Source organism: Myotis brandtii, unplaced genomic scaffold (genome assembly GCF_000412655.1).
Source record: "Myotis brandtii unplaced genomic scaffold, ASM41265v1 scaffold410, whole genome shotgun sequence".
NCBI classification, from domain to species: domain Eukaryota; kingdom Metazoa; phylum Chordata; class Mammalia; order Chiroptera; family Vespertilionidae; genus Myotis; species Myotis brandtii.
Window position 1 is genome coordinate 914,299 of NW_005365764.1, and position 15,362 is coordinate 929,660.

Here is a 15,362-nt window from a genome sequence, read left to right on the forward strand (position 1 = left end):
CTCCTACTGGGGATGTGCCCGCAACCCAGGTACATGCCCTTGAACCGGAATCGACCTGGGACCTTTCAGTCCGCAGGCCGACGCTCTATCCACTGAAACCGGTTTCGGCAATAAAAACATATTTTAAAAAAGAAAAATTCTTTGGCACATTTGAAAACATTGATTCATTGTCTGTGGAAGTAATAGTGGACTATGATGAGTTCAAGTGCTGTCATTAATATTTTTATAAGATTTTTTTCATTTGCAGAGTTTTGGGGTTTCTTAATCTTGTATTAGGAAATATTAAAGACAATACAATGTATATATAAATATAAAGAATACTATAAAAACAACCCTATAACTACTACCCAACCTAACATAGAAATTAGCCATGCCTTCAAAGGCTTTCTGCTTACACTTTCCCCTTAAAACAGGTAACAACAATATTGAATTTTGCATTGTTCTGAGGTGTTTTAAAGAATATTTTTTAGGAATTTAAAAAAACGTAATATTTTGGGTAAATTTAATCTTGTTTTTTTAAAAGTATATTTTTGTTGATCAGAGAGGAAGGTAGAAGGGAGAGAGAGAGAGAAATATCAATGATGAGAGAGAATCATTGATTGGCTGCCTCTTGCACACCCCACACTGGGGATCAAGCTTGCAACCTGGGCATGTGCCCCGATCGGTAATCGAACCGTGACCTCCTGGTTCATAGGTTGATGCTCAACCACTGAGCCATGCCAGCCAGGCTGACATAACTATTATGTAAATAACTTTAAAACTATACTTTGGTTTACTTATGTTTTTCAGAAGGGTTTTGTTTAAAAAGCAGCTTGGTGTCAAAGCTGGAAGCTAGTTTCAGAAGTTTCAATGAATTGGGAGGAGTGAATATCGAGGAAAAGGATTTTGTGTGTACAAGGAAATTACTGGTGTAGTTTTTCTTTTTATTTACTAGGGAAAAGAAAACAAAGGGGTAGGATCTGAAAACTAGATCTTTAAGTTGTTCTTGGCAGAATTGGTACCAATTAAAAGACTTAATGAGCCCTAGCCGGTTTGGCTTAGTGGATAGAGCATTGGCCTGTGGACCAAAGGGTCCCAGGTTCGATTCCGGTCAAGGGCATGTACCTTGGTTTCAGGCTCTTCCCCGGCCTGGGCCCTGGTTGGGCGCATGCAGAAAGCATCCAATCAATGTGTTTGTCTCACATCCATGTTTCTTTCTGTCTTCCACTCTCCCTTAAAAAATCATTGGAAAAAATATCCTCCAGTGAGGATTAACAAAAACAAACAAAAGACTTAATGAAACATGCTTAAAAGATTTACAATAGCAAATTTTCTAAAGGTTAGAAGTGTTTGTTTTAACCATGTTTTTTAATGGTGAAGACTACAGAGGTCATATCCTATGTCTTATCTCGTCATTGTCCTTATTGCTGAGCCACTGAAATCTGGAATGTGGTTCATGCAGCATGACACTAACTTCCTTTTTGCTTGGTAGAGTTTGTATGTGGTCTTTCATGTTTTAGGAACTATGATCATTAAGTTCCTAGTTTTAAATGGGTAAGAAGAGTATTAATGCCTGTGGTATACTTTTAGGGGTAGTCATAATACATGTGTACACATACATATATGTGTGCATATTCACTAAAGATGCCTTACTGGCAATGGCTGCAAGTAGGGTATAAGCATTTAAATGATGAGTATTTAGGCTCAGAGTGGGCTCTGGAGACAAACTCTCTAAGTTCGTATCCTGGATTGGCACTAGCTAGTTCTGCAGCCTTGGGTAAGTTATTTAAAACTCTTTGTGATGTTTATCTATTAAATGGGGATGATAAAGGGTCTGCCTTATTGAGTGGTTGGAGGATTAAATAGGTTAGTGCATAGAAAGCACTTACAGCTGCGGGGGAGTGCTCCATGAATGTTGGCTGTTACTTAAATATTATATGTAATGCCTTTTGTTGAGAAACTTCTTTGTTTAGGTTACCATTTGTGTGTGGGGAGATGTTCTTTCTAGAATCATGTCTCCCTGTCACATGATTGTATGCAGTGTGAGCCTTAGTAATACTCTCAGCATTTGAGGTTGGAACGTATGTGGCCCTACCCAGTGGAATCCAGCAAGAGCAAGAGAGAGAACTAAGCACCGTAGCAACTGTTGCTATTTGTGTCCCTAGCAGCAGCTGCTCTGGACAGATTTATTTTTTAATCCTGATCTCACTGATACCCTGGGATGTGGCCCTGCCTTAGAGAAGTAGGTTGGTGTAGATGTCTGGTCTTTGAGGAGGTTTCATGACCACATGTTACAAGGATTCTATTCCGTGTGAAATCTGAGGAGCCAGTGCTTTATGTGTATGAGAAAGGGAGAGAGGCTAAGCCTCAGCAGTCAGTCCCTGAAGTGAACTGTGACAGGATTAATCACAGGAGAAATCACTGTTAATATGGGCAGTGAGACTTCATGCTTTTCAGTCAAAAAGTAATTTTGCTGTGAAAACATTCTACAGAAGATTTAGTGGTCTGTGATTCCACTGTACACATTCATATACACAAATGTACACACATACATATATGAACACTTACGTATTAGTTTGTCAGCTGTGGATTTCAGAAATAAGATTATCTTTCCAATGAATGCTTTATTACCAAAAGCTTTTCTGAAGTAGATAGAGCTTTAAAAAGAGTTTGTTTCAAATAGTGGCTAGATTGATTCAGTAATTTTCTAATTTTTATTTCTGATGTGTTGAAATATTTGAAGCCTTATGAAGCACCTTGAAGTAGTAATATGGCCCATTTCCAGATTTTGGTTGCTTTCTTACCTCGGGTTCACTCATAAAGTATTTAATGAGCACCTACTGTCTACCAGGTTCTGCTCTGAATCCTGGTGACACTTAGTGAATGTTACTGGTCTGATTATTTTCAAATTATATATGTAGATCATCTATTAAAAATGTGATTATTTTTGTTTTTGAGTACCCTATTTAGATTCAGCAGTATCAATTTACTGATTTGGATGTTTTGAATTTACCATATAACATCATGTTGAACTAAAGAACATGTAACTGAGTGACTTAAAAAAATCAAAACATTCTCATCCTCTAGGTATTGTTAACCCAAAGAACCCAAAGGAAGCTCCAAAGTCCTTCAGCTTTGACTACTCCTACTGGTCTCACACCTCGGTGAGTACACTCATGGTGCTGCAGGGGAGCAGGGTTTGAAGGGTTTTTTAATGTGTTTCAAAAGAACCTTCAGGTCCAACAAGGAAAACAGGGGTTACCAACATCTAGGAAAATGGAGAGTGGGGCCCTTCGCAGTATCCTTACTCAGTATAGAATCCTTTGTCTTGCTGGCTTCTAGGGCTTTTTCCTAAACTAGGGTTTGCTTCTGCATCTCCTTATTAGGCATTCTTTAATTCTTTATTTTTCCTATTTTGTGTTGGAAAAGGAGATGTTTTAAACCAGTGGTCACCAACCTTTCAGACCTCATGGACCACCAGTGTTCTGCAGACCACCAGTTGGCGACCCCTGCTCCAAAGGTTTCCTTAAACCAGCGGTCGCCAACCTTTTGGACCTCATTGATAAAGCCTAAGTGGCAAGGGAAGGATCTAGGCAAGGGGCTGAAAACATTCTTCACTGGAAGCTGTGTTGAGATACAGCCATACTACTGATAGCAAGTTCAAAAAGCATTTTTATATGTGGACTTGACCTTTGATCTCTTAGTCCCATTTCCTCTTAAGAAAATTTTCTTGGAGCTCCCTATGAATGGAAGAGTGATATTTGTAAAGTTATGGAAAATGAAATGTAATCATGTTAGATAATTTCATGTAGATATTTTTATGTATGGCTGACCTGGATAATGGATAACTCCAATAGTGCAGGCATGAGTATAAAATGAGAAAAATAACATGTAGGGGAAACTTTAAAAATATATGTTTTAGGTGATTCGTCTGATTCAAAGCACTTCTATTTATTAGAGCAGTAATCAAATAAGCATAGGAAAGAATATTAATAAAATGTCATTTATTTCTCCTTTTAATCTTTACAGCCTGAAGATCCCTGTTTTGCATCTCAAAACCGTGTGTACAATGACATTGGAAAGGAAATGCTCTTACATGCATTTGAGGGATATAATGTCTGTATTTTTGCCTATGGGCAGACTGGTGCTGGGAAGTCTTACACAATGATGGGTAAACAAGAAGAAAGCCAGGCTGGCATCATTCCACAGGTAAAAAACAAAAAAAAACAACGAAAAACCTCTGTTCCTCATTACTCTTAGTCTTTAATGGCTTTAACAATTATTTTTATTTAGGAAATGTTTATTCAGTGACTATCGTACTAGGCATGAAGATAAATCACCTCTCCCTTTCCCCCAGAGGAGCTAACAGTCTAGTGGAAGAGACTGACATGTATACATGTCTACTTTAAAGTTGGGAAAGTTGATTTTTTTGTAAAAGTTTTGCTATGTATCCAATGTTATGTTATTTTATCTTTTTAACAGTGTTACCAGCTTCTTCAAAAAGATAGTATGTAACAAGCTCTGTTCTGAATCCTGGAGACACTTAATGAATGTTGTTGCTCTGACTTTTTTTTAAAGCTCCTGTATATAAGTAGATCACCCCTTAAGAATCTGATTGGTTTTGATCACCTTGTTTAGAGATACTTTCCTTTTATTGTATTAGTTTAATACTATTATTTTAAGCTTGAACAGTGAAATTTCTTTTTTTTAAGAGCAGTTAGTCTTTTGATTTTGTATTATTTGGAAATGGAGAGGAGTTGTGACATCAGTATTTAGAAGAAACTTCTTTTTAAATAACAGGAATATGGCTTTTATTAATATTTGGAATTAATTTTAAAGAGGTTTGTTGTTTGTTTGTTTGTTTGTTTTACTATAGGCCTAGTGTGACCATCTCTATATTTTGAGAATAATACACAGAAGCAGTCGCTACTTTTTCTGATAGATTAGTGGACTGTAATTTTGAATTCAGCTATGTAATTGAAATGTTTAATTAGTAACAAAGATAAGAAAAATTTTAGAAAAAATGGGACATACTAATATACATATCTTTTTTCTGTAAAAAAATCTCTATTAAGACATACAGGGTGGGGCAAAAGTAGGTTTACAGTAGTTTGTGTGGAAAATAATACAGTAATTAATAAATAGTAATACAAGAAAAAACTTTCGCATACCCACGACTGTAAACCTACTTTTGCCCCATCCTGTATATTTGGGAATTGTCCTTATCTGTATATAGTAATAGCAACCGTTACAATGCGAATTAGAGAAAACATTCTGAAGCACTCCCTATGTGCCAAGCACAGGTCAAGTGCTTGACAAATACTAGCTCATCTAATTCTCCTCATATGACCCTAAGAGGTAGGTGCTATTGTTACCTCATTTTACGGATGGGGAAACTGAGGCATGTGGTCATATCACTTGTTCAGAATCCAAATGCAGGAAAGGTAGTTCTGGAGTCTCTGCTTTTACTGCTATGTAATACTTTTTGGGCAATAAAATAATTATAGATTACAATTATGTCAAGTTATACTAAATAGTCATATTTATTTTATCCTATTACCACACTTAGTTTCTCCTTTTTCCATTAATTTGTTACTAAAATTCTTGTATAATTACATATCTTTTCTGGTAGAATTGTGGAATATTTTATTTTTTTAAATATATTTTATTGATTTTTAGAGAGGAAGGGAGAGGGAGAGAGAAGAAACATCAACGATGAGAGAATCACTAATTGGCTGCCTCCTGCACGCCCCCTACTGGGGATCAAGCCCACACCTAGGCATGTGCCCCTGGCCGGAATCAAACCTGGGACCCTTCAGTCTGCAGGCCTACGCTCCATCCATTGAGCCAAACCAGTCAGGGCTGGAATATTTTATTTTAATAAAAATCCAAAAGTATGGATTTTTTAAAAGGTGATTATTTAGAAACTGCCTATTTTTTTTGTTGTTGTTAATCCTCTTCACGTGAGGATAATTTTTCCATTGTTTTTTAAGAGAGAGAGGGGGAGAGAGGGAGGGAGGGAGGGAGGGAGGAAGGAGGGAAGGAAACATACATCAATGTAAGAGAGACACGTTGATTGGTTGTCTCCCTCACAGACCCTATGTGTCCTAGACTGGGAATCAAACCCTTGACCCTGTGGTGTTCAGGCCAACGCTTTAACCAACTAGCCACACCAGCCAGGGCTAGAAACTGCCTTTTATAATAAAATTTAAATTCTACTTAGACTTCTAGAAAATCACAAATGAATAGTTTGTTTTCCAAAGTATGTTGATTTCCTTAATACTAAATATATAGCAGACGAAAATTCAGTAGACTTTAGTTAATTCTTTTAAAAACTTTTCACATTTTAAATAAATTCAAGGGGTAGGGAGAATGAAATTTTATAATTTTTCTGATCTATAAAAATTAATGTTTTCTGTTAGAAATGTCACTGTGTAGTAGAGTAGCCTCTCATAACAGGTTTGGAGTCTTAAGACAGAGGCAAAGGGGAAAGTTTTATAGTCAAAATGATTCTTGAAATTGCCTTCATTTATCCCTTCCCATATATATATAGAGAGTATTCTCTCTCTCTATGTGTGTGTGTATATATATGTATACATTTATAATGTATGTAGTAACTGATGACTTATAATAATAAAATTTATATATCACAGTAAGTAATGTGTGTGCAAAATATAGTTGAATAGTAGTTTTACTGCTACAATAATTCTGACAGAATTAGTTACTGTATTATAGTATGAAGAGTTGAATTTACATAAATTAAATGTGCCAGTGACATAATACTATGAGACATAATTTCCTCCCCTTCCTCTAAATGTGGCTTTCTTTCTAAGGCAAACATTGTTGAGATGCTGTTGTTGAAGGATTATATAGATAGGAAAAATGTATTTAAAACTGTCTTTTCTTTCACTCAGAGAACTCACCTTTGTTGTTGATGCCATTAATTTTGTGAAAAAAAAGAGAAAAGGGATATTACTAATTTGTGTAACAGTCCTGGGTAACTTAGTGCTTCTTTGGTTTATGCTCTTCATGTCTCTCTCATTCCGTTTCTGTAGTTATGTGAAGAACTATTTGAGAAAATCAATGACAACTGTAATGAAGAAATGTCCTACTCTGTGGAGGTGAGTACAGCCGTGGGTTAAAACCAGAGGCCTCCATTCTCCATTGCCTCAACTGTTGCTTTTAAATGGCTCCAAGTTATGACTGTACTATAGATCACTTAGCCACTCCCCCAGTTTTGTACTTTTAGGCTATTTCTAAGTTTTTGTTATAATGAATAATGCTCTAATTAAATCCTTATTTATAAGACTGGCTTTAATGTCATTGATTTCCTTTGTATATTTGTTGATTGTCAAAAAATGCATTTGAATTTCAGAAAGAAGCCCCATCAGGGAGTGTAAGCATCCAGTCTGCCTTTGCAAACATTTAGTATTTTCATTTTTGAACTTTGCCAATTTGATAAGGGAAAATTCCTCACACTTATTTAAATTTGAATTTCTTTGATTATTAGTGTGGTTAAACATCTTGTAAATGATGCCGATGTCGGTTTACATGTTGGGATTGCAATGTTTTTCTTATTTGTGTGAACTATTTCTCTTTAATATTATTATTAATGATTTTTGACAGGCATATATATAATCAAATCTCTTCCTCCCCCCCTTTATAGTTGCTTATAATCTTGGAAAAGTTAGTCTCCATCCATTGTATACCCTACAGTGGATTTTCTTTTAAGCAGAGGTTTTTAGAATTACTTTATATAGATTAGTTTATTTGATAAACATTTCCACTTTTTTTGTATGTGCTTTAAGAAGCTATTATTTTACACCCTCCCCATGTTTTGGTAGTTAATTTTATAGTCATTAATAATGTTAAAATGTTCTGACCCTACTACATGTATGGGCAACTAATTTTCTCTGAAGGAGCCAAAAACATAACAATGGAGAAAGGAAAGTCTCTTCAATAAATGGTGTTGGGAAAACTGGAAAACCATATGCAAAAGAATGAAACTAGACTGCTATTTGACACCATAACATAGTGTTCTGTTAACGTGAGCCTGTTCTGAGAAATTAAGCTGCTTTTAAAGCAAACTCTAGTTTTTTGTATTTACAAAAATGTATATGTTTGATTATCTATCGGACTTACACAATGTCTACTTGATCTACTTAGATGCTTTGGGTTTTTTTCCTTTACCTATAAAGTGTTGCATAAGTTGATAAGTTTTAAAGGATTCTGCCTGTGACCATTATACATCAAAAGGGGAATGTGCTGCTCTAAAAATATTTTTTGTTAAATTGAATTCTCTTGTCTCATCCTGTAGCTATTCTGTTTTGAATCACATGACAGAATTTTTTGAGCTTGTGGGTAATAAAAAAGAAGCCCTTTTCTTTCATATTAGTCTGCATTCATAGGCTTATTTGGACTGCAGCATAGATCCCCAGTTGATACTGTGGTTCCTTAAATTTATGGAACCTCTGCCTCATTTCTTGCCTTTCTCTTACTTACTCTGCTGCAGCTACACTGGATTTTTTTGCTGTTTCTAGAATACACCAGGAATGTTCCTAACTACAAAGCCTTTACTGTTCCTGAAATTTTCTTTTCCTGGATATCTTTTGACTAAGTTTTCCACCTCCTCCAGGTCTTCTGTTCAAACTTACCATTTCTTTGAGGCTTACTTTAATCATCCTATATAATAAAAGGCTAATATGCAAATCGACCGAATGGCAGAAAGAAAAGTTGCTATGACACACACTGACCACTAGGGGGCAGATACTCAGTGCAGGAGCTGCCCCCTGATGGTCAGTGTGCTCCCACACGGGGCGCACCACTCAGCCAGATGCCCTGAGCTGGGCTCACAGCTGGCAAACACAGTGGCGGTGGCGGGAGCCTTTCCCGCCTCCACAGCAGTGCTAAGGATGTCTGACTGCCCGCTTAGGCCCACTACCCAGGCGGAGCAGACCTAAGCGGGCAGTCAGACATCCCCCGAGGGCTCCCAGACTGAGAGAGGGTGCAGGCTGGGCTGAGGGCCCCCCCACTCTGAGTGCACGAATTTTGTGCACTGGGCCTCTAGTCTTTTATAATACTGCAACTTGCCTTCCACCCAGCACTCCTGGTCTCCCTTCCCTTGTCTCCTCCCCCCCCCCCCCCCCAGCCATATTCTAACCTATTTTATAATTTTACTTATTTTTTATGTTTGTTGTTTATTTTCAGTCTCCCTTCCTAGCATCATAAGCTCATTAGGGAGGGGATCTTTGTCTGCTTTATTAACTGATGTATGTCAAGTACCTAAAAAGACCTGAAAATGCCTGGTGCTTAATGAATTGAATTTGCCAAGTGGGGTCTGTAATGTTGGTTCATTTAGAAGTAAAATAAATAGTGGTGGCTTAGATGGATTTGCACATTAGAGAATACGTAATGGGACACATTAGCCTTTACCAGGTTATTTTGGGAGCTCTTAGCCTTATACATGTCTGAACAGGGACAAGTTTTCTAAGAACATGTGATATCTTCCTGGGATTCAGTATTGTATGTACAGGTTTAAGTACATGAGAATGATTGAAGTACCATCTCACTTTCTTGGATAACATCTTTTAGAAAGATTATCTGTTGTCCTGCTGTTTTACTCTCGTAATAGATCAATTACTTTATCTTTCAATGTCTTCAGTTTTTTTAAAGCTGATTTTGAAATACAGTATAAAAATACAGACATCTGAGAATGAAAAAGAGAAAAAGCCAATAGAAAGAGATAAGGTTCCATTTGAGATACTCTGAAAATGTGTCTGTAGAAATTTGAAGCTGAAAAATGCAGAAGTTACATTGTACGCTTGAGTAGCTCAGGGATACAGAAGTGTCTGATTCTTAGGGAAGCCGTATAATTAGGCTTACTGTGGTGAATTTACCCAACTTCAGAGCATTGTTGCTTAGAAATCTGATCTTATAGGTTCATTAGGATCAGACCATCATTCCTCAAAGGCAGACTCTTGAATGAAGCTCATTTGATTGATGTTCAGAAACCAGCAGATTTGTTTATTACTGTCCTGTGTGGAATAGCTATTACCCAGACCAGACACTCATGACTGGTATATTATCTTTCTGTGGGTGGACCTCTGTTGGAATGCTGGTGGTTTTTGGTGAGCATGAAATTAGAGGGAGAGGAGTTGATTAGATAGATGCTTAATTGCTTCAGGTGAAGAAATGATAGCCTAACACCGTGGTTGGCAAACTGTGGCTCGCAAGCCACATGCGGTTCTTTGGCCCCTTGAGTGTGGCTCTTTCTAAGCCTTAGGAGTACCCTAATTAAGTTAATAACAATGTACCTACCTATATAGTTTAAGTTTAAAAAATTTGGCTCTCAAAAGAAATTTCAATCGTTGTACTGTTGATATTTGGCTCTGTTGACTAATGAGTTTGCCGACCACTGGCCTAACACATTCATCTCCATGACAGGAATGGTCCTGCTGACAGGACAAGAATTCCTGAAGTACATTGTCTGAGGCTTCTTCCCCGTGAGACTTGGATAGGTCCTGCCATACAATCGGATTCTGTGCTGACCAGTCCTTACCTCTCCTGATAGACACATTTTTGGTCCATAATCAGTCACATTGTGGCCAGTCTTAAAGTACCGGTATTAGAGTCGCTGTCTCTTGTCTTAACTGCTCTGGAATATTGATACAGTTCCTTGGTTTTAACACTAATAGAAATATTGTTTCCAAGCTTTTGGAGAATGGCATGCATTTAAAACAATATTGACAACTGATAAGTTGCTCTTAAAAATGATATTTTTTTCTGCTTAAGACAGGTGGCAGTCACTGTGTGCTAAGATAGCCTGTGTACCTCCTTTTCCTTTCCGAGAAAGTCAGAAGGCTGGTTCTGACCTACTCAGTGATATCTGTGCATATAGTTAATACAATAAAAGGGTCTGGAACTGTGGCATTTCACTTAGTAAAGGCTGCTGATCTCTAATTACTTTTAATGAGTTTTTAAAAATCTTTTTCATGTAGAGGATTTTTTTCCTGAGTTCTCATTCATTAATAATTTGTTTCTAGGTGAGCTACATGGAAATTTACTGTGAAAGAGTACGAGATTTGCTGAATCCAAAAAACAAGGGTAATTTGCGTGTACGTGAACACCCACTTCTTGGCCCATATGTGGAGGATCTGTCAAAGTTGGCAGTCACTTCCTACACAGACATTGCTGACCTCATGGATGCTGGGAACAAAGCCAGGTATGGTAGGAAATAGACGAATGGCTGAGGTCTTTGGCACATTTTGAGGCCCTTTGTAGTTATGAAAGTTGGTGTTATTGTGGAGTCCTCTGATCCTTTGGCTGTGCTGGAGAAGTGAGGGCTTCAGCATATTTAGTATCTATCTTCCTATCAAAACAATGCACTGCTGGGGCACAAGGGAACTGCAGTTAAGTTTTACTATTATGTTTTGGTCAAGTTATGCTAAAATGTTGCTTATCACATGCCTGTGGTAGTAATTGATCCTGGAATAAATGAACGCCTAATAAAAATAAAAATTAAATGCCTCAGTGGTTTCCAAAAGGGACAACTGGAGTATGAAAAATGATTCTGAGGGGGTACCTTTGGAGATGGAGGGTAACTTGATAGACTCGTAGATAAAGTGTATTGAGAGCGTTTTGTGTGTAGTCTTGCAACCTGTGAATTAAAGTTGTTGCCTGTGATTGTTATGCCTGTAATGTGGAGCCTGCTGTCCCTTTTAACTTTTATCTAAGAATGCCATTGTCACGTGATCACCTTTATGTGTATTTAGGACAGTGGCAGCTACCAACATGAATGAAACAAGTAGCCGTTCCCATGCTGTGTTTACAATTGTTTTCACCCAGAAGAAACATGATACTGAGACCAACCTTTCCACTGAGAAGGTAGGAGAACTTCAGTCTCTGGGCTTGAGTTGTGCACAGGGGATTTTCGGACGTCCTGCTTGCTAGCCTCTGCATTTTGTGGAAGGGATTTTTACTTAATGAAAGGTATTTTATACCTTTTGCTTATCATTTTTATTCCTCTCTAGACCAGTTTTGAGTATGGGTTCCTAAGTCAAATTGCAATACTACAACCAGATATCTTATCTAGTACCCCAAAAAGTTGCCTCATGCTCCTTTGTAATCTAACTACATCCCTCCTTTCACCCCATCCTCAGGTAATCCCTGACTTGCTTTCTGTCACTATAGATGAATTTACATTTTCCAGGATTTTATGTAAATGGAATAATATAGTATAGTATTTTTTGTCTGGTTTCTTTCCTTAACATAATGATTTTGAGACTCATCTATGTTGTTGTGTGTATCAGTAGTTCACTCTTTCATTCTGATTACTATTTCATTATACAGATGACATATCACAGTTTGTTCATTAATTCATCTGTTGATAGGCATTTAAATTGTGTCCAGTTTTTGATCTTACAAATGAAGATGGTATTCATATTTGCATACAAGTCTTTGTGTGGATATTTGTTTTTGTTTCTCTTGGTTTATACCTTGAAGTAGGATGATTGAATCTTATGGTAAGTGTATGTTAAGCTTCTTAAGAATCTGCCAAACTGTTTTCCAGTCTTCATTGTAAAATGACATAATGAAACAATATCATTTTATATTCCCACCATCAGTATTTGAGAGTTCCAGTTTCTGGAAGCTTCATTTTTAAATTTTTATTTAATTTTTAAAATCCCCACTCGAGGATATGTTTGTTTGTTTTTTAAATATATTTTTTATCGTTTTCAGAGAGGAAGGGAGAACGGAGCAAGAGATAGAAACATCAATGATGAGAGAGAATCATTGATCGGCTGCCTCTTGCACAACCCACACTGGGGATTGAGCCCGCAACCTGGGTGTGTGCCCTGACCAGGAATCGAACCGTGACTTCCTGGTTCATAGGTCGACGCTCAACCACTGAGCCATGCTGTAGGGCAAGGATAGATTTTTGTTGTTGTTTTTTAATTGATTTGAGAGAGAGAGAGAAAAACATTGATGTGAAAGAGAAATGGATTGGCTGCCTCTCATACTCACTCCCATGGGGATTGAACCTGAAACCTAGGTATGTGCCCCGACTGGGAATCTAACCTCCCACCTTTTGGTTCACAGGATGACTCTCCAACCAACTGAGCCACTAGGCCAGGGCTGGAAGCTTCATTTTTAATATGCCATTTAATGGGTCAATGAATAAATATAAATGAGATCATGTAGTATTTCTCTTTCTTTGTTGAACTTATTTAACTTAACATAATGCCCTCAGGATCCATCCATGTTATTGCAGATGGCAAGATTTCATTCTTTTTTATGACTGGATAATATACCATTTTATTTATGTACCACATTTTCTTTATTCATCTATCAATGGATACTTAAGTTGTTTCCATATGTTGGCTATCTATCTATATAAAAGCCTAAGTGACTCTTACAACTGAATGACTGGAACGACCAGTCAACCAGTCACTATGATGCTCATTGACCACCAGGGGGCAGATGCTCAACGCAGGAGCTGCCCCCTGGTGGTCAGTGCGCTCCCACAGCCAACCTCTCAAGGCCAGCCAACTGCCCGTGGTTCCCCCCGACCCTGGCTGGCCAACCTCCCTTGGTTCCTCCCCGTCTTCCTTCCCCTGGCCGGCAGGCCCCAATCAACCCCGCCCCAATCCATCTGGCCCATCGGCCTGGCCCCAATGGGCCCTGATCGCTGGCCAGGCCTAGGGACCCCACCCATGCATGAATTCGTGCACCGGGCCTCTAGTTGTAAATAATGCTGCAATGAATATTGGGGCTGCATATATCTTTTTGAGTTAGTATTTTCATTTTCTTTGGATAAATATGCAGAACTGGAATTTCTGGATCATATGGCAGTTCTATTTTTAATTTTTTGAGGAACTTCCATACTGTTTTCCATAGTGGCTGCAGAGTTTTATATATTTTTATGACATTATTGAAAAATACTTCTTTTGAACCAAGATACTTGCTGTGACCTTTCTGTGTGCTCTTTAAATCGATAAAAAGTATATGTTGACTTTGTTGTCTTATGTCATATATAAGTCCTAATCAATATTTTTAGTCTTCTCCTTGCCTTAATCTTTCAGTTTCCTGCCTCTAAATGTTTTCTACTTCTACTTGGCTTATTTTTGAATTGCCGCAATGTTATTGTTCTTTACCAGGTCAGTAAAATCAGCTTGGTGGATCTAGCAGGAAGCGAACGAGCTGATTCAACTGGCGCCAAAGGGACTCGATTAAAGGTATTTTTCTTGTCAAGCAAATGGCCTAGTCAATAATTGTTCTATAACATGGGTATCCATATCTGGCCCACTGACTGTTTTTGTAAATAAGATTTTATTAGAACACAGCTGCATCTATTTATATATTAACTGTGGCTGCTTTCATGCTACAATGATAGGGTTGAGAAGTTGTGACAGAGACCACAAAACCTTTAAGAAAAATTTTGCCCATTCTGCTCTATAACTTCAAAGAAAGGTTAAGTTATATAACAATAAGGAGAACTTCATGGTGAGAGTTGAATTGTATTTTGAGGAACAGATGAAAGTAAGGGACAGTAGTGGGAAAAAAGGATACTCAAGATCCAGATGTGAGGCCAACATGAACTCCTCTAGAGATATGCTTAACAAGAGCAGAAATTTCATGTTGGTGAATTGTGGGAAGAAGGCTGCATCTGTAAGTTTTTGGAGCATAAACATCTCAAAGACACTTTAGAACTGTACAGTTAGACATGTGGTCTTGGCATGTTACCAAGTGGAGAGGAGGGAAGATTGAGAATTAAAGGAGGATTTTAGAATTTGTGGTCATAAATAAGCTATTAATGCTAGCCTATGGCTAATTGTATTTTATCTATTATACTGTATATGATGTGGCAGTTGTAGAAATTCTTCTTAATTCTTTCATGTTTGGAATTGATTTTAGGAAGGAGCAAATATTAATAAGTCTCTTACAACTCTGGGCAAAGTCATTTCAGCCTTGGCGGAGGTGGTAAGTGTTACTTCATTGTAAAGGAACATTTGTCTGCTCAGCAAATGTATTTGACAGGTATCTTATGATTATTTATGACGGTTGCCCTTTTTTGGCCCTCTTATGTAATCTTACCTTCCTTCTTTTAGAGCTTTTTGATAAGATACGGGGTATAATACACTTCGTACTAAAAGTAAAAGAGATTGAGGAGAATGAAAGGAAACAGATCGATATAAGCTAAAGGAAGGGCTAGGTCTTTACAAAGACCTAAGGTTTGACTATTTTTTGAGCCTTATTTCATATCTCATAAAAACCACAAGTATTTATTGTATCTTCTGTTTCTGTACAATCTTTTCTAAGTAGGATGCAGTACTTTGTTGGAGTATTTTGAACAGCTTGCCATAATAAATGCTGTTGATTTGGGG

The 15,362-nt window shown here is 37.5% G+C and overlaps 1 protein-coding gene across 13 annotated transcripts in view; it reads left to right on the forward strand.

Annotated features, from left to right (window-relative positions):
- KIF1B (kinesin family member 1B) overlaps nt 1-15,362 on the forward strand; it is a 132,067-nt gene that overhangs the window by 31,530 nt on the left and 85,175 nt on the right. For all 13 annotated transcript variants that reach the window (XM_005873419.2, XM_014545472.1, XM_005873412.2 and 10 more), the window contains 7 exons: nt 3,067-3,143; nt 4,009-4,188; nt 7,035-7,100; nt 11,022-11,200; nt 11,751-11,862; nt 14,136-14,213; nt 14,893-14,958. In XM_005873419.2, the coding sequence (XP_005873481.1) occupies nt 3,067-3,143; nt 4,009-4,188; nt 7,035-7,100; nt 11,022-11,200; nt 11,751-11,862; nt 14,136-14,213; nt 14,893-14,958 (758 nt within the window). The remainder of the gene's footprint in view (nt 1-3,066; nt 3,144-4,008; nt 4,189-7,034; nt 7,101-11,021; nt 11,201-11,750; nt 11,863-14,135; nt 14,214-14,892; nt 14,959-15,362) is intronic.